Consider the following 24,271-nt stretch of genomic DNA (forward strand, 5'->3'; position numbering starts at 1 on the left):
TTTGTTGTGAGATAGGTTGATAACTTCTAAAGTTAAGTCATGTACAACCTTCCTGTTGCCAGGAGCATGGAACTGACCTCAGGAGCTCTTTTTAGTTCTTCCCACCAAGATTGAAAGCTGAGAGAAACATTGCATGTCTTTCTTGTGTTTGATGAATAAGTTTTGAGGGAGAGGGAGAGCCAGTGACCAGCTGCCATAGATACAAACCTACCAGTTAAAGGTCTGCATTTGCGTAACCTCTGTAAGGTGTAGGAAGCTATAGGTTAAACAGCAGTTCTGTTCTAGGACATGTTTGTGTTTTTTACATTAACTCGCTACAATGTGGTATTTTCAGATTGTGATTGAAGAAGAGAAGAAATTCTTGAAGTTGCTGGAGCTTTTAGGCCATTATCAGGAGTCAGGATCTGTCATTATATTTGTGGATAAGCAGGAACACGCTGATGGTCTTCTGAAGGACTTGATGAGAGCTTCCTACCCTTGCATGTCTCTTCACGGAGGTAACGTTTACTTACCCACAAGCACGTCATAGCGGTGAACCCACTCTGAGTAATAACATTTGCTCTGTTGTCTGTAACGAAGGTGGAGGAAATCAGGTAGTCAGACCCTGGCCTGATGACATTCCACCTTGTGTAATGCCGGCCGCTCTCTGTGGCCTGTCACTCTACTGCCTGGAGGTCATGTCTCTCACTGTATCAGCTGGGCTTTTGCCATTGAGCTGTCTTCACCATCCAGTGCTAGGGTTACAGACCAAGCAGCTGTGCATGACTGTTTACACCGGCATTAGCGACTTGAGTTTGGGTCTTTGTTTTTTGTGGAGCAGGAACTGTTTCTGCTGAAGCGTATCCCTGCTTCTTTGTGCCTACAACGATCTCTTCATCCCAAACAGAAACTGTATCTTAAGCATTTGTTCTGCATTTCCCCCCTTCACCCGTCCACTGTACCTTCCTTATAAGTCTTCGTGAACTTCTTGTCCTGTGTACTGTCCGCTGTGGAGTAAAGCTTCTTGTCCTTTGTGCTTGGTCTGTTCAGTAGTCATGATGATATAACTGTAATAGAGTTTCTCCTAAAAGCTGGATACAGCGTCCTTTTGTGTATACTTACTCTCGCCTCTTGACTCACTTGTGGGTAGACCTCGGAGGTGATTTTATTATTTGACCGTTGTGTATGATGTAAACATAATTAGACACTAATGGCTTTCAGTTCCTTTTGAGTAGTGAAGTAGTGGTGTCTGAGCTTAAATTTTAAGAGAAATCATCAGATTGATTTCTTGAGGGATAACATTGTATATTTCTACCATCAGTGTACTTGGGGTGCTAGTTTCTACATCCTGAAAACAATAAACTGTGTTACTGTGTGCTGTTTGGTTGTTTTGATTTGTCTGGTGGAGCTGCCAGGTGGAAGCTGGGAATCAACCTTGAATCCTTTACAAGAGCAACTCTTTTTTTTTTTTAGATTTATTATATAGGAGCACACTGTGGCTGTCGTCAGACACACCAGAACAGGGCACCAGATCCCATTACAGATGGTTGTGAGCCACCATGTGGTTGCTGGGAATTGAACTCAGGACCTCTGGAAGAGCAGTCAATGCTCTTAACCACTGAGCCATCTCTCCATCCCTGAATTTCTTATTTCTACATCTAGAACTTTCTCAGTGGAAATGGAAAGTTTTAACATGTTTTCTTATTTGTCTCTTTAATTTTCTTGCAGGTATTGATCAGTATGACAGGGACAGTATCATAAATGACTTTAAGAATGGAACCTGCAAACTTCTCGTAGCCACGTCTGTTGCCGCCCGTGGTCTAGATGTGAAACATCTCATTCTTGTAGTAAATTACAGCTGCCCCAATCATTACGAAGATTACGTGCACAGGGCTGGGCGGACTGGAAGAGCAGGCAACAAGGTAAAGTCTCTCCAGTCTGTATTGAAGCACGGGAGCTTCAGTTAAGGGATGGGTAGCAGAGGTCGTGTGACTCAGACACCAGGACCAGGAAAGCAAGCTGGGGAGGAAAGCGTTTATTCAGCTCACACTTCCACATTGCTGTTCATCACCAAAGGAAGTCAGGACTGGAACTCAAGCAGGTCAGGAAGCAGGAGCTGATGCAGAGGCCAAGGAGGGATGGTGCTTACTGGCTTGCTTCCCCTGGCTTGCTCAGCTTGCTCTCTTGTAGAACCCAGGACCACCAGCCCAGGGATGGCACTGCCCACAATGGGCCCTCTTACCCTCAATCACTAACTGAGAAAATGCCTTACAGCTGAGTCTCGTGGAGGTATTTCCTCAAGGGAGGCTCCTTTCTCTGTGGTAACTCCAGCTTATGTCAAGTTGACACACAAAACCAGCCAGTACAATTGACCCCTTGTCAACTTGACACAAACACATCACTGTTTAGCCTTAACCCTTACTTTCTTATTCATCCCCGAGATCTAAACAACTTTAAGAGTCCCACAGTCTTCACATATTAAAAGTTTAATTCCCTTAAAATAGCCAATATCTTTTAAAATTCAAAGTCTCATAACTGTGCACCATGGGTCTCCGTCCCCTCTTCTGGCCTCTCTGGGCACCAGGCCTACACATGGTGCATAGACATGCCGGAAACACTCAGACACTAGACACAAAGTCAAGATGGTCAGGGCCTTCAGTGTTCTGTAGCCGGCAGTGGAGCAGCTCGTGTCTCTGCAGGCTTTCTTCTCTCTTCCTAGCATGCCCTGCACATAGAGACCCTTGTGTACTTCAAGGTGTTTCAGCTTTTGGTTGTTTTCTCCGCTTGACTGATCTCGTCAGCATACAGTCTAAGGCAGATGTTGTTAGCCTTCCCAATGCTGCAACTTGTTAATACAGCTCCTCATGCTGTGGTGACCCCAACCATACATAACATTTTTGTTTCTATTTCATATCTGTGATTTTGCCACTTTTATAAATTATAAATGTCTAATATGTGTCAAAAGGGTCAGGACCCACGGGTTGAGAACCATCATCCCGCCCTTTGTGCTATTTCATTTGGGCAGTCAGATCTTACTTGTCAGGACCATTCGCAAACCACATATGCAACACCACATACAACAAAAACAATTCTTTTTCCTGTTTTTCTATTTTGCAGTGCTGTGGTTGGGACCCAGGACCCTAGCAAATCTCTCACCACTGAGCTCTATACCCATCCTATCATTCACAGGGATGTTTTCCCTGCATGTGTGTTTGTGTATCATGTGCACACATTGCCCAAGGAGGCCAGAGAAGGGCATTAGGATCCCTGGGACTGGAGTTAGGACAGTTGCAAGCTGCCATGTGGGTGCTGGGAATGGACCCAGATCCTCTGGAAGAGCAGTTGGTGCTTTTTTTTTTTTTTTTTTTTTTTTTTTTTTTTTTTTTGGAGCTGGGGACCCAACCCAGGGCCTTACGCTTCCTAGGCAAGCGTTCTACTACTGAGCTAAATCCCCAACCCCGCAGTTGGTGCTCTTAACCAGAGCTGTCTCTCAGGCTCCCTTCCCCCAGTAATTATTTTTGAAGGCATGCGAGTATTTTGTTGTTAGAAATGACATTATTCGGGTTGGGGATTTAGCTCAGTGGTAGAGCGCTTGCCAAGCAAACGCAAGGCCCTGGGTTCGGTCCCCAGCTCCAAAAAAAAAAAAGAAATGACATTATTCAACCCCAGGGGTTACATCCTGGAGTAGCAGTAGGCCTAACAGGTCTTCACATCCATCATTTCGTCCTCAGTGGCCCAGTGAAATGAGAGGTTTTTCATTTTTGTGGACTTTTGTTTTTATTAAAAGGCAATAGTGGTGCACACCTTTAATCCCAGCACTCTGGAGGCAGAGGCAGGCGTTCTCTGAGTTTGAGATTAGCCTGTCTACAGAGCTAGTTCTAGGACAGCCAGGGCCACACTGGGGAAAACCACCAAAATGAACAAAGAAACAAGGAGTAGCAAGTGTATATTTTAGGAGCTACATACTCTCTCTCATCCCACTTTCTCTTTGTATATGTGTCTATAATGGCGGAAATTAGGGTTCTTAGCTTGTGGGGAGCGCAGTGGCTGAGCCTGGATTGAAGGGGTGGCTTTAGATACTAGTGAAGTTTGGGGTGGGATGTCTGTGAGGATGAGACCCCGAGTATAGTTTGCTTCCCTGCCCTGTCCCAGTCTTCACTTTGCCTGGATTAAAGAGCTGCAGGGGCCATGTGAGGGCTTATGCTTTGCAGACTCCCAGGAAGGTTGTATACCTGAGTTCATTTTTGCAAAATAGTTTGAAAAGAACCTAACAGAGTCAGCAGTGTGTCTGTGTGCATCATCAAATGTGCACACGCACTCTATTAGTAACAAGAGCGGAGTGCGAAGCCATGTTCTCCGATACCAGCACTCGGAAGCAGAGGTAGAATAAGGCTGCCTTGAGCTGCACAGCTGTGGAAAGCTGCGTATCTGAACCTCCTTCAGCTGCGGTGTAAAACTGACAGCGGACTCGTGGACACGATCCCAGCACTTATAGAGCTCAGGCATGAGGCCTTGCCGGTAGTTCAAGGCCAGCATTCGCTATAGCGACTCTGCTTCTAAAAGCAAAGCATAAAGAACTTGAAAGGGGCTGGGAGACGGGGCTGTGGTTAAGAGCATTGGCTGCTCTGCCGCGGACCAGCACCCTCTTCTGACCTCAGAGGTAGTACATACACATGCGCAGACATACGTGCAGGCAAACACCCATAGACAAGAGATAAGTGCTTTTACATGTATGGCTGTTTACTTGCGTGCGTGCGTGTGTGCGTGCGTGCATGTGCATGCTTGGTGCCTGTGGAAGTCAGAAGAGGGCTTTGGGTCCCATAGACTGCAGTTACAGATGGATATGAGCCACAGGTGGGTGACTGGAATCAAAGCTGTGTCCTCTGCAAGAACAGCAAGTGCTTTTAAATGCTGACCCATCTCTCTGGCCTGGAAATATTTTTAAAAACTAGTATACACAGTAGTGTTCTCACTGTGTGTGGCGGTTTAGTGCTCTTATTGGTGACTCTCTTCAGTACTTCCCTGCGCTCTTCCTTCACAGCCCTTCTGCTCATGGCATGGCGATCCATTCGTGTTTGTTCTCCCCTTTCTTCCCCTGTCTGATTTCATGACCAACCCGCACCCCGCATGTGTGCATGCATACATGAAAAGTAAGAGAGGGGATCCACATGTGGTATTTGATCTTTCCAGTCTGTCTTACTTCATTTAACCTGATGAGTTTTGGTACCACTTTCTAAAAATGTTATGATTTAAGTCTTTTTATATCTGTATAAAATTGTGCTGCATGTATGTGCTGCGTTCTCATTGCCCATTTACCTATTGGTGCCTCTGTGCTGCTTAGAAACTGCAAATAGTGCCTGCCCCCCTTCCCTTCCCTCCCTCTCCCCTCCCCTCTCTTCCCCTCCCTCCCTCAAGTTTCTGGACACAGTTTCTCTGTCTCTGTGTAGCCCTGGCTGTCCTGGAGCTAGCTCTGTAGATGAGGCTGGCCTCAAACTCACAGAGACCTGCCCGACAGCCGGGATTAAAGGCGTGCTGCCAGACTCCATTTGTCTTCTTAGTGTTAGCCATTTTGGCTGGCATGAGATGGAATATCAAAGTAGTTTTAATTTGCCTTTTTTTTTTTTTTTAAAGATTTATTCATTTATTATATATAAGTACACTGTAGCTGTCTTCAGACACACCAGAAGAGGGCATCGGATCTCTTTACAGATGGTTGTGAGCCACCAAGTGGTTGCTGGGAATTGAACTCAGGATCTCTGGAAGAGCAGTCAGTGCTCTTAACCGCTGAGCCATCTCTCCAACCCTTAATTTGCTTTTTAAGGATATTAGACTGGAGAGATGGCTCAGTCAGTGTGGGGCTGAATTCAGCCACCAGCACCCATGTAAAATGCCCATGTACAAGCATACACTTGTAACCCCTGCCAAGGAGGCTGTGGCACACGGACAGGTAGAGTCCTGTGACTTGCTGGCCAGCCAGACAAGCACCTGAGGATGGATGCTCAAGGTTATCCTCTTGGTCCACATATGTGTGCTCTCTCAACAAGCGTGTGCACACGAGAAGTAAAGACTAGAGTGCATTACTGAGTCTGTTTGTTCTTCGGTCAGTTCTCCATGTAGCTTAGTTCTTACTTCTCTTTCTGGAGTAGAATTGGCAAAACATTCCCTTCCATTTTTTTTCTTTGCATAAACATTTTATTTATTTATTAAAAAATTTTTTTCTCAGATCTGCTTAGGTGCTCCAAATCACCTGTGTTCCATGGTTTAAAGTTAAAATTCTTTTTTATATAAGAGGTATAATAGGTTTTGGTCATGTTTTTCCTTTTTTTTTTTACTTACTTATGTGAGTACACACTGTCACATTGTAGCTGTCTTCATGCACACCAGAAGAGGGTACCAGATCTCATTACAGTTGGTTGTGAGCCACCATGTGGTTGCTGGGAATTGAACTCAGGATCTCTGGAAGAGCAGTCAGTGCTCTTACTCGCTGAGCCATCTCTCCAGCCCTCCTTCCGTTACTTATGGTGTCTTTTAATTCTGATGATTATTTCCTTTGCTGTGAAACAGCTTTTAATCTCGTGTGATCCCATTTACCTGTTCTTGGGGTAGTTTCCTGTGCTGTTGGATTTCAGAATGCTCTTGTATGTGCCTGTAGCAGACATTATAGCGGTGAATAGTTAATGCGTGGAGAAGGATAAAAAACCTGTCTAGGAATAGACTGGCCTCTGATGGTGAGGGAGGAGGAGAGCCTGGCAGAGGAGCAGCGAAAAGCCATCACTCAGCAGAGGTTACTGATGCAAAAAGCCTGTAGCTGAGAAACGGCAGAAGCTCATCCATGGAGAGACCTTGCAGACACCATGTCAGGAACTGCAGCCAGCCGCCTTGCCTTCCCAGTGTCCGCTGGCTGTTTGTAAGGGCTCAGGTTAACAGTGTTGTCTGCCTCCTTCTTTTGGAAACTTCCCTGGAGGGGCCATTCTGCTCCACCCTGGATTCTGAGGTGGGAGCCTAGCAGCCTCCCAGCCAAGTGCTGGTTTGATGCTGTTTTGTTTGCCCGTTCCCTTTGGCTCTTCCATAATTCCTGGCCTCAGGTTATACAAGAAAACCAGAGGTGAGCAAAGCATAATATTGACACAAGAAAACAGACATGCGCACAACACCGAAATTAGAGTCCAGAAAGAAAGCCATGCAGATGTAACCGTCATTTTTCCAAAGAAATGTCAAAGTCTGCATTGAGCCTATGGCAGGATGATGATGTCTAAACAGTTGTTCTCGTGGCTGTGCTGTTTGTGGTCATCTGCGTCCGAGTGACCTTTAGGAGTGTTTTCCTCAACAGTGAGGAGCATCCTTGGGATTTCTGGGTATTGCATTATCTCTGTGGATCATTTCTCAGTAGTGTGGCGATGTCTCATTACTAATCCTTCCTGTCAGTGGCTACAGTAGGACTGTCCGTCTTGTAGAATCTTCCTCAATTCCCCTCTCTCATAAAGCCCAGATGGGCCTACAGCTCCTTGTGTAGCTGTCTACTGTGTGCGTGTGTGGAGCTGGGGGCTTAGTGCATGCTGGGCCAATACCCTAGACTTTTCCTAGAGCTTCTGTGCGTGTTTTACATGACAGTTGCTGGGTTTTGGGGTTGATTTTGACTCCCTTTGTCGTCTTCTCCTTGCTTGTTTTCATTAGGGTTATGCTTACACCTTCATCACAGAAGACCAAGCTCGATATGCTGGGGACATCATTAAAGCTCTTGAACTGTCTGGGACGGCGGTGCCTCCTGACCTAGAGAAACTCTGGAGTGACTTCAAAGATCAGCAGAAAGCCGTGAGTCTGTACACCTCCTTGTATGAGTCAGTAACGTGACTGGAAGGTGCTTGGGTATTTTGATGACTATGTTCATTTCTTTCTTTTTTGTTGTTTTTGGTGGTTTTTTGTTCTGTTTTGTTTTGTTTTGAGACTGGGTCTTTGTAGCTCTGGGTGTCCTAGAACTTGTCATATAGACCAGGCTGACCTTGAACTCTCAAAAGCTTATCTGCCTCTGCCTCTGCCTCCCGCGTGCTCATATTAAGAGCACACATTTTGCATATTTAGAAAATAGAATCTTTGTTTTGCTTAGGTGTTTTTGTTCAGTTGGCATATTCTACTTTGAAAATATTTAATAGTGTTTCCTCAAAAAATTAACTCTCTGCCCTTTTCTTAAAAGGAAGGAAAAATAATTAAAAAGAGCAGCGGCTTCTCTGGCAAGGGGTTCAAGTTTGATGAGACAGAGCAGGCTTTAGCCAATGAGAGGAAAAAGCTACAAAAAGCTGCCCTTGGCCTGCAGGATTCTGATGATGAGGACGCCGCAGTTGATGTGAGTATCGAGTCTGCGAGAGTGCAGTGCAGTGGTATATGGAAGATAATCACAGGGTCCTGTTTGGCTTTGTTTAATGCAGCAATTTTCTAGCCTACCTGCTCATAGGACATCCTTTACGTGTCACAGTAAACTTGCTCACGGGCTTGATGTGGCAACGCTCTACTTCCTCTGGCATTCACAGAGCTGTGGTCAGAGACGTGGGCCAGAGTACACGGTCAGCCTGGGCAGTAGAGCAAACTCTCACACAGCCACAGATGACTGCAAATATTGTGCCCAGCCTGACCATGCCATTGAGGACACTGACGCCAGTGAACACGTCACACTGAACACAGGCAGGGCGGGTCTCCTGGCCCCTGGAGCTGGTTTCTTTCCTGTGCAGGACCAAGCCCAGAATGAAGTGAAGCAGCTGCTTGGCTACTGTAGCAACTCAGCTCAGGGTAGCGTGCTAGAGCTGGGCCTGCTAGCACAGCCTTTTCGTGCCTGGGAGACCGAAGGATCCCTTTGAATGCCATGCTAGGCCACTCTACATAGTAAGCCACAGGCTAGCCTGGGCTACATGGTGAGAACCTCTCAGAAGAAAAGAAAGAAAAAGATGATCAGGATCAAGTCATTCCATCCACCCAATTTTCAAGGTGAAAGTCACTTATAATTTTAAGCATGTTTTAAAAACACATAACACACATGCTCACAAAATAAATACAAGTGTGATTTTTAAAAGCAAGCGAGAAGAAAGATTAAGCCAGAGGCTAGAGAGATGGTTCAGCACGGTGAAGCAATGGACTGATCTTAGAGTTTTACTGCTGTGAACAGGCACCATGACCAAGGCAAGCCTTACAGGTTCAGAGGTTCAGTCCAGTATCATCAAGGCAGGAGCATGGCAGCATCCAGGCAGGCATGGTGCAGGAGGAGCTGAGAGTTCTACAACTTCATCTGAAGGCTGTTAGGAGAACATTGACTTCCAGACAGTTAGGATGAGGGTCTTAAAGCCACACCCACAGTGACACACCCACTCCAACAGGGCCACACCCACTCCAACAGGGCCACACCTCCTAATAGTGCCACTCCCTGGGTGAAGCATATTTAAACCAATACAGCACTATTAATTAATTAATTGATTGATTGATTAATGTTTATAAGTAGCTGTCTTTCTTCAGACACACCAGAAGAGGGCATCAGATCCCATTACAGATGGTTGTGAGCTACCATGTGGTTGCTGGGAATTGAACTCAGGGCCTCTGGAAGAGCAGGCAGTGCTCTTAATCGCTGAACCATCTGTCTGGCCCAGTGTACTATTCTTGTAGAGGGCCAGAGTTCTCAGCACCACATCAGGCAATGCCAGCTTCTTGAGAATCCAGTGTCCTCTTCTAACCTCCCTGGCACCCCCACCCCCCACCCGCACACATACATAGGTATAATTATAAAAAAGGTTAACGTATAAAAAAGGTTAACGTCAAAAGTAACTAACTCGTACAGTACACCCTCCTCATTTCTGATCTTACCTATTTAGATTTTCAGTAGCATGTATGCTGTTTAATTTAAAACAACCTCACTAAGTTAAATGTTCAGTTACAGACACCTTCACATAGTTCTTTAAAAAAGAAGCTACATCCAGACCATTTCATTAGAGAAGACAGAACCCTCGGCATCTGAGCTGCTCTTAGGAAGGAAGCTCTGTGACCTTCATCACGGAGCCCCAGCTCCTTTTGGGCAAAGCTGTTCTGTTTTGTTTTGTCCTTTGTGTTTGTGTTTTTCTCTTCTATTAATTTCATGCATGTGCGCGTGTGTCGCCGTGGCATGAGTGTGAAGTCCCAGGACAGTGTTGGTTACTTGGTCTCTCCTCCGTCCTTGAGGGTCCTGACCTCAGGCTCAGGTCTGCGGGTTTACACGGCTAGGCCTTCACCCCCTGAGCCACCTCGCCAGCTGTTACCCAGAATTAGAGATGTGCGTCACCAAGCCCTGTTCAAAGACATCCTTAAAACAAACAAAGACTTGGGATCTGGAGAGGTGACTGGACAACAGCGATGCTTGCCATGTAAACCTGGCTATTTGAGTTCTCTCCCCAGAACCATGTAAAGATGGAGGAAGGAGCCAGCTCCACCACGTGTCCTGACACAGACTCCCACACCTCCTTATCCCTTCTCCTGCCCCAGGCCCCGGAGTGCTGGCATTAGAACTATATACACTACATCGACCTACACCTCCTTATCCCCTCTCCTGTCCCAGGCCCCGGAGTGCTGGCATTAGAACTATATATACTACATCAACCTACACCTCCTTATCCCCTCTCCTGTCCCAGGCCCCGGAGTGCTGGCATTAGAACTATATACACTACATCGACCCATTTCCTTCCAACAGGAGGCTGGGTGTGTGACTCAGTTGGTAGAGCGCCTGCTGGTATGGTCTCTCCAGCAGTCCATAAACTGAGTGTGGCGGTGCGCACCGGTACCCCCAGCATCCCCTGCACTTGCCAGAGGTAGCAGGAGAGTCGAAGGTCAAGATCTGAGCTGCAGAAGTGACTCTGGTTTGAAGCTCTTACTGCTCGCCCAGAGGGCCCAGATTACTCCCAGCACTTGCATGGTGGCTCACAAGTCTCTCTACACACAGTTCCGAGCAGCCAGTGCTCCCTTCTGACCTTGACAGGTACCAACCATGTAAAACACAGCAAGCATGGTACACGGACATAAAAGCCAGCAAAACTCATGTACATGTCTACCTTCTAAAAAGTTTAAAAGGACGACCCTCAGCTACACGGAGTTTAGTTGTCTGAGCTACACACATGACAAACTGCTGTAATTGAACAATTAAATCCTGGTCTTAGGAGTTGGGGGTGGGAGTCCCGAGTTAGGAACACAGCATCCTTTCTCCTGAGGATGGCTGGCCCTGAGCTACAGCCCTTCTAACTGCTTTCACTGTAGAGTGATTTGGGCTCAGTGCCCTACGCCCGGATGCCTGAGAGTTGTTTGGTAATGTTCTCAGCTTGAGCCTCTGTATCCTCGTGGACAAGACTGCGATGTTCTCTCTCTGCCTCTCAGCAGTCTCAGTGAATCACGTAGCAGCGATGTTCTTACTTTCTTTGTTAAGATTTTCCACCAGAGAAAGTAGGTTGGCAAAGCTAGTGAAGAGCTGGTGTATTTTTCTATTGATTCAAGTATTTAAATTTAAATCTAGCCTTTTATGGGAGCACACCTTGTTTGTGTAAATTATTAATATATTGTGTTATATTTCTAATGCAGTGTTTACTAGTCCTTGATTTTCCTCCCTGGCCTAGATTGACGAGCAGATTGAAAGCATGTTTAATTCCAAGAAGAGAGTGAAAGACATGGCCGCTCCCGGCACATCCAGTGCGCCTGCTCCGACTGCGGGCAATGCTGAGAAGCTAGAGATCGCCAAGAGGTTGGCACTTAGAATCAACGCTCAGAAGAACCTGGGCATCGAGTCTCAGGTATTAAGTAATTTGTTCCGAGTTATTTCTGTTGTTGCTGTGGCGTGAGTACCTTCAGAGTGAAGACCCCAAAATGGAAAAATGTTCTTTAAGAAGGAGGGTTTCTTATGGCCTAGGCTGGCCTGAGTTCTCTGTGTAGTCACAGGGACTGGGGACTGCTGGTCCTCCTGCCTCCACTTCCCACACGCCAGGTTTACAAGTGTGCTCTCTGAGTGCCCTTCAGACACTGCTTCCAGTGTGGATCCTTTCCAGGAGTAAATTGGCATAATAAACAAGTTTTGTTAGAGATTGAGTACTCAAGAGTATATTGTGCTCAGTGTAGGCTTCTCTGAATTCTTCCTTCAGGAAGTCTCCGTGTGCCTCTTTTAGAAAACCAGTTAGGCACGTGAGCCATGAATGGTTTGTGTAGAGCGGTGCGTCTCCGATCCAGAATGCCACGCATGGTTTATAGAGCAGATGAGCATCCCCAGGCGGGAATGCTCGAGAATCTGAAACTTCCCTTTGGTGACCGGTGCTGCAGCATGCCCCACCACATGCTTTGAATATTTTTATTAGTTACATATATTCAAATGGTAAAGTTTGTGCAAATATTCTAAAATTTGAAAAGTTAAGCTCCAAAATGTTTTACTCCCCAAGCATCATGGACAAAAAAATCCGTAGCTTGTGCTGCAGTTCTGTCTTAGCAAAAACTGAAAAAATAACAATTTTTCCTAATCTGTCATTGGGTGGGTTTATCGGGTATAGCAACAATTACCTTGCTATTTGAACGCCTAGTTCTCATTCAAAATATGTTTTAACAGAGTGTTTCCTTTATTTCACGTGATTTGTGTTTTGGAAGGTTTTAAGGTTTTGGAGTGTTTTTGTTGTTTATTTTGGGAGACAGGATTTCAGCCCTGGCTGTCCTAGAATTCATTCTGTACATGAAGCTGGCCTTGAACTCAGAGATTAGCTGCCTCTGCCTCTCCAGTCCTGGAATTAAAGGCCTGTTCCACCACAGCCTGGCTGAGATTTTGGTTTTTTAAATATAGGGTCTCATGTTCCCTAGCCTACATAGAGCTGGCAGCCACTTCCTTTTCTCTGCCTCCTGAGTGTTGGGATTACGGGAATATGCCATCGCTTTTAAGTAAAACAGAATTTTTCTAGCACGCCCAAAGGATGATGTAGTTAGTTCCGACAGTATTTTGAAGATTCTGAGTGAGTGAGTCACTTACTATAATGTACTGAGTCTTTGGATGGATCTTTGTGGGTGGGAAGGTTCAGTGATGGTAGCGGCACAAACCCCGTGAAGCGGTACAGATGCCTAGTGGTCATGTGCTATGTGTCGTATTGAGAGTCAGCTCCTGACCGGTGTCTAGTGAGCTGGGGTAGGCCTTGAGTATCCCTCTGTGCTCTCCAGGATGAGAGGGGTAAATGACAGCATCAATTGTGAACACAGTCTGTAGATGACGTGGGGGGCTCTAGGGGGAGTTGTTTGTGGTGAGGCTGGTGCTTTCTCTGCGGCAGAGGTTTAACTGAAGGTCTTCCTAAACTGTAGGATGTGATGCAGCAGGCCACAAATGCCATCCTCAGAGGTGGCACTATTCTGGCTCCCACCGTGTCTGCAAAAACCATCGCAGAGCAGCTTGCCGAGAAGATCAATGCCAAGCTCAATTACGTGCCTTTGGAGAAACAGGAAGAAGAGAGACAGGAGGGTGGGCAGAGCGAATCTTTCAAGAGATACGAGGAAGAATTAGAAATTAATGACTTCCCACAGGCAAGTAACAGATTCAAAGGTTCTTATATCGTGAGGTAGAAATGCTGCGTTGGGAACAGAATCCTTTCCTTAAAATACAGAAACTGTTAGGCTTTTGGTGGTGGTGGTCTGAGTTGGTTTTTTTTTCTTGAGCAGGCTTCATAGTACAGTCTGGCCTCAAAATGTCTTGTAGCTAAGGGGGTGACCTTATTACCTGATCCTCCTACATGAGTGCTGCGTCATGGGTGTTCACCACCACCTCTGGCTTTGCTCGTTCAATTTCCAGCATGAGAGAGAACCCAGGACTTGATCCATGCCAGGCATTAGCACTGAGCTGTAGCTCCTGTTTCAGGAATAGCTCTAAGTGCACATTAGCTGTTTGGCTTTACCTATGTAGGGAGCTAGTACTGGGCGCTGAATATGCTTCTTCATTTTAGGCTACTTGAATTGAATCTTGCTTGTTTGAGGGAGGGCACAACGCCAGGATTGGAAGTCAGAGGACAGCTTGTGGGTCTTATCCCCTCTCACCGAGCAGGCTCCTGGGCTCGGGCTCAGGTCGTCGGTTGGACAGCGGGGACCTTTACCCTCATCCACTGTGGCTCTCCCTGCTATGAGCCCAGATGTTTACGGGCTAATGTGATTCCCCAACCCTTTCTTTCAGACGGCGAGGTGGAAAGTTACCTCTAAGGAAGCCTTGCAGAGGATCAGTGAGTACTCTGAAGCTGCCATCACAATCAGAGGGACCTACTTCCCGCCTGGCAAAGAGCCCAAGGAAGGAGAGCGGAAGATCTACTTGGCGATTGAAAGTGCGTACTGTTGCTTCTCTTGGAAGCTTGAGTTAGATCATGGTTTGTAGAGACGGAATACGGGTCAGTGTGAACTTGATAGTAGGAAAGACTGAAAATAAGGAGCATCTTTAAGAAGTACATCACCGGGGGCTGGGGATTTAGCTCAGTGGTTGAGCGCTTACCTAGGAAGCGCAAGGCCCTGGGTTCGGTCCCCAGCTCCGAAAAAAAGAACAAAAAAAAAAAAAAAGTACATCACCATGTGTTGCTTGATGTCTTACTAGGAGTGACCAGATAAATAATAAAGCTGAAAGATCTATTTGTGGAATTTAAGTTTGAAAATTTCTATAAAGCAAGCATGGATTTAAGGACATCACTTTTTCTCTTTAAATACTGAGCACTTCATGATCGTGTGTCTTCCTCATGCACAGGCTGTGTTCACCATTTCTAATTTTAATGCCTGTGCTGTCCGAGTGAGCTGACAGAGCTCACTAACTGTATGGGCTGGAGTGTAAGTTAGACGGTAAACCAGCTGCACTGCCTCACTACCTTGGCGGGCAGTGCACTTATAACATGGTGAGGTGCTGCTGTCTGCTGGACCTTCTCATTGTGGAGAAACAGCCAGTGTAGTTCAGGAGTGTGAACCGTATGTTTTCTAATCAATCATCAGGTGCCAACGAGCTGGCTGTGCAGAAAGCGAAGGCAGAGATCACCAGGCTCATAAAAGAGGAGCTGATCCGACTGGTGAGTGGGACCTGCGGGCCTTACTGTTTTAGTTACTCTGTCAGTGAGCTTCAGTTCAGATGGGCACGGAGGTCAAAACACCTACCTTGCCAGCAAACACCTGGATCACAGCGCGTTGGGAAGTAGAATTCAAGGCCAGACTGCTGGGCTACTCAGAGACCTCTCTCAACACAGATCTGTCGTGAAGGATTTGTAGAGTAGGCCCAGCCCTGTGATCACTCTGTAGATGCAGACATGCAGAGTACGTACCACACCGTCCTGGGCGTCTGGTCCCATTTGGGCAAGGCACATCCTCTCCCACTGAGGTCCAACCAGGCAGTCCAGGTAGGGGAAAGGGGATCCAGTGGCAGGGAACAGAGACAGACAGTCCCCAGTCTACTTGTTAGGGGGCCTACATGAAGACCAAGCTGCACATCTGTAGGGGTCTAGGTCCAGCTCCTGCATGCTCCCTGGATGGTGTCCGAGGTCTGTGAGCCCCATGGGCCCAGCTTAGTTGACTGGACTTTGTGGTGTCTTTGACCCTCTGGCTAGCTCACCTTTATCCCCCACTCTCTCACAAGACTCCCAGAGCTCCGCCTGACATTCGGCTGTGGGTCTCTGCATCTGTCTCTGTCTTCTGTGGGATGAAGCCTCTCAGGAGACAGTTATGCCAGACTCCTGTCTGTAAGCACAGCAGAGTGCCATTAATAGTGTCAGGGGTCGGCTCTCTCATATGGGATGGATCTCGAGTTGGGCCAATCATTGGCTGGCTGTTCTCAGTGAGAGCAGGGTTCTTTATAAAACCATTCTGTCTCCCTCTACTCAATAGCACCAGGCCCTCCCCCCTTTGCTTTAGGAAGATAGGGTTTCTCCACAGCTCTGCGGTCCCAGAATTCTCTGTGGATAGTGCTGGAATTTAAAGGGTGCACAGCTCCACCAGCTAACAGTAACCTTTTTAACTCTGAAAGTTTTACAAATTGTTAAAGACAGTGATCTTAAACATTCACTTCTTTGTATTTTTTCTAACCTTCTGTCTTTTATTTTCCATCATAGCAAAATTCATACCAACCCACCAACAAAGGACGATACAAAGTATTATAAACACCGGAGCTACTTTGTACCTGTGCTGTCTGTGACGTTTACAGTGTATTGTAAAGTAAGACTTTTTAAAATTCTGTCTTGCTTATTTTTTAAGTACAAGAAACCAGTGTTTGTTCAAGAGGTCATCTGTAAGTACTACCCTATACCCATCCAAACTCCATTGAAATCAGACCTGTTTTCAGAGTGTGATGTTCTTCGATGTAAACCTTAGCTACCAACACTTTAAATGTCTGGAGGCATTGGGATTTTGTACTGAATGCAGTAATAAAGTGTGTCAGGCACTAAGGGACCACTGGCCTATCCTTTCGGTGGAATTGTGATGTGCTCATCGCCCGAGAACAGGTAAAGAAAGTCCTTGTCACTTCTTGTTGCTGCCTCTAAGCTTATGTCTTCCTGGACAGAATGGAGCGTAGTAACTGGATCTCAGAATATTGGGGGAGAAGTTTACATGACAGGCTCAGAGCTTTTCATTTTAATTTTATCGGAATGATAAATGAGTAATAGTCAAGCCTTGGTTATAAAATTAAAAAGAAAAGTATAATGGGATTTTTGCATTTCTTTCTTATTCCTACTTTTGAGAGAGTCCCTGTGGAGCATGGGTTAAGGGCTGGCCTTGAACTTACGATCCTCCCTATCTGCCTCTCCAGGGCTTGTTTTTACCACACTCAGCTTCCACTTCTTTCTACTGTGCTAGTGTTCCTACTTCAGGTTCTCTCTCAACCTCTGGTTTTGCCCAAGTATGAACTCCTTTATTGACTTCCTTTAGAGAAAGGGATTGTGACCAATATATACTACATGTCATGCCCATCCCTCAAAAATGTTCCTTTACTCATCGATATTATGGTCCATACAAGCACCGTAATAATTCAACTTGGATTTTCCTTCAGTATGACGGAGTTATAAGTTGTCCCCCTTGTTAAAACAAGGCCTGGTGGTGCATTGCCTGTACTCACGGCCCCTGGGAGGCAGGGGTAGAAAGATCATTAATTTGAAGCCAGTTTGGCCTTACATAATAAAGCCTCGTGTCAAAAAACTAAACAGACAAGGCTGGGGATTTAGGTCAGTGGGAACGCACTTGCTTAAGTGAACCCCAGGTCTGACACAGGATAAAACCAAAGTGTTTTGTGCTAACTACTGGTTGTTGTGCCGGTGAGGTGACTGGCTGTTGGGCCAGTAAGGTGACGCAGTGGGTATGGTTTTTGCTGCCACACCTGATCACCTCAGTTCCATCACTTGGATCCATATAGCAGAGTGCAAGTTGTTCTGTGATACGTGTTACGGTGTGTGTGTGTCTGCTCTGTGATAATACATCTCTCTCAAACACAGCTATAAATACAGGAAACGGAAGTAAACAAATTACATCAAATGCTGGCATTTGCATTACAGACCACAGCATTTCTTAGTAAGATTTAGTGCACAAAGAACCAAGAATTGCTCTTCAGAGCACTGAGGTCTAATTCTGAATAATCGCATTACCTAAAGGGACAGAACAATTTTTTATTCTCAATTTAAACCAGGTTTAGGGGCCCCCACCTGTAATTCCAGCCCTTAGGAGCCAGAGGCAGGATGGTCCCTGAGTTCAAGACCAGCCTGTTCTTCCCTGCGTGTAGTTCTACATAGTGAGTTTCAGGTCAGCCAGAGCTACACAGTGAGACCCAGTCTTGTAAAAAGAGAACAGGCAGATATATATGTATATATTGTTGATGTAGAGGTTGATTTTAAGTCAGAGCATACGATAGTTGTTAAACACTTTTAAGGCTAGTGGTAATTCAGTGGTCAGAGGACCCAGGTTCAGTTCTCAGCACCCGCATGGCAGCTTACAGTTGTCTGTAATTCTAGTGGCTAAATCTAAAGAACAGTAAACCAATGTAACATAGTTAAAAGCCAGGTGACAACCATGTGCCGTACTTGTTAGTGTAACTGTACTAGAAAGGTAAAGTCTCCTTGGGAAATACTGTTAGACCTTCACATGCCCAGTCACTTCACTCCGAGCAAACAGAGGCGTCACCAGGACAGCAGAAGGCAATGCGCTCTACACTGGAACCCCAGGCACCAGCTCTTCCCGCCCTCCCCCTTGGTTGGTTTATTGCTTCTCTCCATCGCCCAGGTGTAGTTTGTTACTTTCAGAGTATGCAGCAGCCACACTGGTGCAGCGGTGCTCCCTGAACTCCACACTGGTGCAGCGGTGCTCCCTGAACTCCCTGGAGATTCAGAAGTTACATCATATCACATTGTCTGTTTGTGTATCTAACTGTGAAGAGACACGGATAGCATTTTGTTCTAAAATGAGATATTGTTGATCTGTTAGTGTCAACACTGGTTTTTAAAGTTTTAATGCTGTACAGAGTTAAATTCATTTTTGATGCAATATCAATATTTGCTTGCACTCTCTAAATTTCTTACAGAATAAAGTTAAGCCAGCTGGCATTTGACTCAGATTATCTTTCCTTGAATGCTTTCTCTTTTGTTTTTCTCTCCAATTTTCTTTTATTTGTAGATATCTAAGAGAAATATTAGTGTTGGTATATCTTTTTGTATTTTTTTAAGACACTAGTCTCACCGTGTAACCCTGGCTGGCTTCACTTGCTTTGTAGACTAGGTTGGCCTTGAACTCACAGAGAGATATATATGCCTGTCTCAGCCTCCCAAGTGCTTTTAAAGAAATAAATAGGGGGCTGGAGAGATGACTCAGTGGTTAAGAGCACTGACTGCTCTTCCAGAGGTCCTGAGTTCAATTCCCAGTAACCACATGGTGGCTCACAACCATCTGTAATGGGATCTGATGCCCTCTTCTGGTGTCTGAAGACAGCTACAGACAGCTAAATAAATCTTAAAAAGAAAAAAAATAAATACATCCTTTTACGAAATACATTTTGTGTATTTAATGCATGTGTGTTTTTGTCTGCGTGCATGCGTGCATGTCTGGTATTGCAAAGCCAGAAGGTGGCGCTGGTTTCCCTGATACTCGAAAACACAAGTTCTTTTGGGGAGTAGATGAGAAATTTTAAAATTAAGAGACAGTTTTTTTTTTTAAACATTCTGTATTTAAGCCGGGTGTGATGGTGAATTCCTTTTATCCCAGCACTTGCAGGCAGGGGCAGGTGAGTCTTTGGATTTGAAGCCAGCCTGGTCTACAAAGTTCCAGGATAGCCAGGGCTACACAGGGAAACCCTGCCTCAAAACAAACTAAAAATTCTCTCTCACTTGATTATCAAATAACCGTTCTTTTTAAAAACACATTTTATGTTCCATGTCCGTGTTTTGTGCTCGGTTACGCCGAGCGAGCCCTGGCTTTCTTCTTCATCCCAGAAGAGCCAAGGAAGAAAAAGGAGCTCCGGATGTGACGTCACAGCTGCTCCAGCCCCTGGCTCTGCACACTCCTCACACGGAATGGAGTGCGCGAATTCTGTTTGGTCACCACGGTGTCTCTGTCACTTCTGAGTCTTTGGAGCCTCAGTTTCTTTCTTTTTTTTTTTTTTTTTTTTTTTTGTTTTTTTTTTTGGAGCTGGGACCGAACCCAGGGCCTTGCGCTTCCTAGGTAAGCGCTCTACCACTGAGCTAAATCCCCAGCCCCAGGAGCCTCAGTTTCTAGATACTGAGCTGGTTTTGTCGGCGTCACACACACAAACCAATGGAATTAACTGGAGTTGGTTTGTGTCTGTTTTAAATGGGAAACTCAGGCTTGACGGAGGTTTATGAATGCATCCAGCCTTCTGTAGGGTCTGCCGATCATTTTAAAAAACACATTTGTATTTTTTTCAATTACATATTATATACTCAACTTTTTGTGTGTGTGCGTGTGTTTGCTTTTGTGAGTGTGTCCCCCATGGCTCAGATGTGGAGGTTGGGAGACAGGTCCCAGGAGTAGGAACTTCTGCCAGCGACTGAACTAGGTGGCCAACTGCAGCCGTGAGCGCCTTCACCACTAAACCGTCCCACCTCCTCCTCAGGACCTTGAGAATGGGAAACTAGAGAACAGATCAGCTGCCGTCCGAGTTGCCTCTGAGCTCCTTTTGCTGCTGCACGCAACACAGTTTAGCGAGCCCATCACACACAAATGAAAAGGCAGATCGGCCATTTTTATTACACTCAGTACCATCTTATGTCTTTGTTTTGTTCCTTGTTTGGAGGCAGTGCCAGTGCCCTGTGTAGTCCTAGCTGGCCTGGATTCCCTCATCTGCTTCACCTGAGTGCTAGTGCCCACCTCATAGAATGTAGGAGGTTAGAGACTGTGTAGCCCTACACTCAGTAAATGCTTGGTTTCACAGACTGAGTCGTGTGTCCAAGGTTATACCCGTATCGAGGGGCAAGCCTGGGGGCGGGGAGGTTCTGTCACTCAAGTCCTGCCTGGTGAGTGCAGCGTGTTCAGCAAATGTACACTCGTGATGCTCTGACTTCTTCCACTTTGGCTCGTGATGAGGGTGTGCCGCTACAGGGGGGGAAATAGAAGTCTGTGGTAGAGCATTGCCAGCATTTGGGTGGTACGGGGTTCCCAGCAACACATCTGGCAAAAAGAACAAAACATGTTAATACTGTTTTTTGTTTGTTTGTTTGTTTGTTTTGCTATCTGCATGTTGTCCCGTACAGGTGTTGGGAATTGGTTCTAATGCTTTCTTATTTCAACTCCCAAAAGCTGTGCTTCGAGACCTGAGGGTCCTGCCCCCAGCTAGCTTTGATTGGTAAAAGAATGGCCAGTATAGCCATTCACTGTGCAAGGAGACAGGACTCTTAGATATCGTGGACAAGGGACTGGGAGGGAGGAAGAGGAGAATCACCGTGACTCGGAGGGAGAGGGGTAAGATTTAAGATATGCAGAAGAAAAATCGTCCAGCAGTGTAGGTGGAAAGGGGCTGTGGCCCTATAGGGGCGAAGGGCTGCCCAGAAGGTAACAAGGCAGCAAAGATAAAAGCATTAGAAGGTGTTAAGCCAGGAGTACTGGAGGGAAATGTGTAGTAGCTGTAGGGAGGTTGAGAAGTGCCCAGCCATTGAGTTAGTCAAGGTCTATCAAAATTAGCTGGCGTGTGTGTCTTTCATTCACGAATCCAAAGGGCTCCTGGACGGGTGCGACTTGGGGAGCCAAAGTGGCTTAACAAACTCACCGTTACGTACTGGAGCATAGGTTGCCATAGCTACTGAGGAGTCTCTTCCATGATCTCCTGAAGGCTTGAGAGCCGCCGCCTCCGCTCTGCAAGGGAAAGTCAGTAGTCATAATCTTAGCTTGTCTCACGTGGGAAGCCAGAGCTCTTGAGGCAGAAAGGAAGGAAAAGGGGTGTAAGAAAGCAAAAATATCTTCCCTCACCCCGAGTTCCAGAACAACGAGTGTTTGCTGAGAAGACTGCCTACAAGCATGTTGCTTCGTTTATGTAGAGAATTCCAGGTATGGAGCTGAAGAGATGGCTTAGTGGGTAAAGGCACTTATTACCTGGTCCAAAGACCTGAATAAGGTTCCCAAGACCCACACGGTGAAAGGAGAGAACCTGCCCTATATGTTGCCCTCTGACCTTCCTACAAACTCTGTGACGTGCAACCCGTGCTTCCAAATTAGAATGTAATAAGAATGCCATATATCCAGCTCAAAAGCCTCTGTAACCTGGGCAGGAGAAGATGGCTCGGAGGTTAAGAGCACTGACTTAAGACCTCTTCCAGAGGTCCTGAGTTCAATTCCCAAAAACCACATGGTGGCTCACAACCATCTGTAATGGGGTCTGGATGCCCATTTCTTGTGTGTCTGAAGATTGACCGTGTACCCACATACATGAAATCTTTTAAAAAAAAAAAATCTCTGTAACCTGGAGCTCTTGCAAGAGCCCTGTCTGCTACAGGTAGCAGTGGGGGCCTGATCTCTGTTGTCCTCTCCCGATGCTTCTGACTAGAGAGGATCATGTTCACCCCATAGGAAGCAGCTAATCAGCAGAGGATGGGCTTCCTTGGAGCAATAGTCACTTTCTAGATAAAAAGCATGGAACCATAAAGCCATTTTCTCCCTGATGGTTCTAGGCCCTTTGGCTGCTGTGTCCATTCCCTCAGAGTCCTCACCAGACACTGCTTTAAGCCAGGTGTGGTGGTACCCACTTAAATCTCAGCTCTCTGCGATAAAGACGCAAGATCAAGATATCATGACCACCCTCCGCTGCTCTGCATGAGAGCCTGTCTCCAGAAAAATATCACTGCTTTGTGGGATCTTGAAAAACTGATTTTTTAAAAGCCTTTTCTCTATCGCTGTTTTGGGGGGATGAATTATAGATTACACTGAAGAGTACCTACCTGTAGGGGTGACTCTCGAAGTTCCCCTTGCCTGGCTCTGTAATCAACAGAGACACCTTTGGCTGGGTCTCTGAGAGCATGTCCAAAAAACGTTAGCTCTAGGAGGTGGGAAATACCGCCTCCAGAGTACATGGTGGTCTCCAGAAGCATCCAGAGCCCGGGAACAAGCAGTGTCCCCGCTCCTTTGCTTCTTAACTACACCACTGCCCCCCTCGCTGTTTCATGCCCTCACGTACAAACACACCTGGGCTAGCTTGGAACTGCTAAGGCATCCTCATGGGCTGAACAGCCGCTGGGTGCTTAGCAGGTCTGGCATGCAGGCAGCCATTGTACATCCCAGCCAGTGTTGTTTAAGGCAGTCTAGTAAATTCCTCACATGTGTGCATTTCTGTCGTCTGTGTTCCTTTAGGAAAAATCCTAACCACGATGTCAGCTTCAGTCCTGCCTTGTGTCTTTCTGTAGCAGACTTTTCTGGAATGGCCTTACAAAGTGTTAAGAACAGGCAGGGTGATAGCTCTGTTGAGCGTGAAGACAGGAGTTCTGTCCTCACCTCCAAAACTCACGTATGGAAAGTAGAATAAGCAGGAAACGACAAGCCAGAGAGATGGCTCAGCAGTTAAGAGCACTGGCTGCTCTTCCGTGGGTCCCGAGTTCAATTCCCAGCACCCACATGGTGGTCACCATCTAAAGTGGAGTGTGATGCCCTCGTCTGGCATGCAGATGTACGTGTAGATAGAACATTCACATACATGAAATAAATAAAAAAAAAAACTTAAAAAAGAAAACAACAAAAATTGACCCCATAGACCTACATTTTTCAATGGTTTGTGGGAGTGGCCTTAGGAGGTGCAGCCTGGTCGGAGGGAGAGTCACTAGGTCTGGGGGTTTCAAGTGCCCACGGCAGACTTATTGGCTCTCTTGTCCTGCTACCTGTGGGTCCGGATGTAGAGCTCAGCTACCTCTCCAGCACATGTCAGCCCGTGTGCTGCCATGCTTCCCGACATTGTGACAATGGACTACACCTCTGAAGTGGTATTCCTGCCCCCTAAGAAGTGCTTTCCCTCCCCAAGACAGGGACTCACTATGTAGCCCTGACTGTCCTCGAACTCACTGCCTCACATCCACCTGCCTCTGCCTCTCGGTGCTGGGACTAAAGGTATGTGCCACTGCGCTCGGCTCTCAATGCTTTTGTGAGAGTTGGCATGGTCATGGTTCTCCTCACAGCACTAGAACACTGGCCAAGGCACTGTGTAAAAAATATGGATGGGTCTGGAGAGATGGCTGCTTTTCCAGAGGTCCCGAGTTCAATTCCCAGCAACCACATCGTGACTCACAACCATCTGTAATGGGTCTGATGCCCTCTTCTGGTGTGTCTGAGGACAGCTACAGTGTATTCATAATAAATCTTTTTTTTTTTTTTTAAAAATGGAGCACACGTGTAATCCCAGTGCTGGGAAGGCAGAAATGGGCGATCCCTTGGGGCTTGCTAGCCAGCAGCCTGGCCTGCCTAGCTGGTAAGAGACTGTCTCAGAAATAAGGTAAACAGCAGTGAAGACCAGCAGCCAGCGTTGTCCTCTGGCTTCTACTTACATGCACAGAAAAAAAAAAAAAAAAAAGATCTGAAATTAGATGTTAGACCTTATTGTCTCTTAAAAATCTGCCACTTTTCATGTTTCTGACTGGTTCTGGCACTTTCCCTAAATCCTTTGTTGTGAAGTTGGAGTACCTCTGTAATGTATGGGTTATTTTTTAATGTTTCTTTTCATGTCTCTCTTTCTTACAAACAGTAACCAGTTCTCTTAACTCCCTGCCAGCCTTCCCCCCCAGTTTCCAGCCCAGCCCCTTCAGTTGTTTCTCCTGACCAGTCCTCCCTCCCTCAGTTCCCAACCGTCTGCTTGAAC

At 46.3% G+C, this 24,271-nt stretch overlaps 1 protein-coding gene across 1 annotated transcript in view; it reads left to right on the forward strand.

The window, feature by feature from the left end:
* Window positions 1-16,652, forward strand: part of Ddx46 (DEAD-box helicase 46) — a 42,538-nt gene extending 25,886 nt beyond the window's left edge. Inside the window, exons 15-23 of the mRNA XM_032884204.1 lie at window positions 335-497; window positions 1,708-1,901; window positions 7,654-7,791; window positions 8,171-8,320; window positions 11,592-11,765; window positions 13,300-13,518; window positions 14,159-14,303; window positions 14,953-15,026; window positions 16,059-16,652. Coding sequence (XP_032740095.1) covers window positions 335-497; window positions 1,708-1,901; window positions 7,654-7,791; window positions 8,171-8,320; window positions 11,592-11,765; window positions 13,300-13,518; window positions 14,159-14,303; window positions 14,953-15,026; window positions 16,059-16,106 — 1,305 coding nt within the window. The 3' untranslated portion in view covers window positions 16,107-16,652. The remainder of the gene's footprint in view (window positions 1-334; window positions 498-1,707; window positions 1,902-7,653; window positions 7,792-8,170; window positions 8,321-11,591; window positions 11,766-13,299; window positions 13,519-14,158; window positions 14,304-14,952; window positions 15,027-16,058) is intronic.
* Window positions 16,653-24,271: the final 7,619 nt, after the last annotated feature.

This window comes from Rattus rattus, chromosome 14 (assembly GCF_011064425.1).
Source record: "Rattus rattus isolate New Zealand chromosome 14, Rrattus_CSIRO_v1, whole genome shotgun sequence".
Lineage (NCBI taxonomy): Eukaryota > Metazoa > Chordata > Mammalia > Rodentia > Muridae > Rattus > Rattus rattus.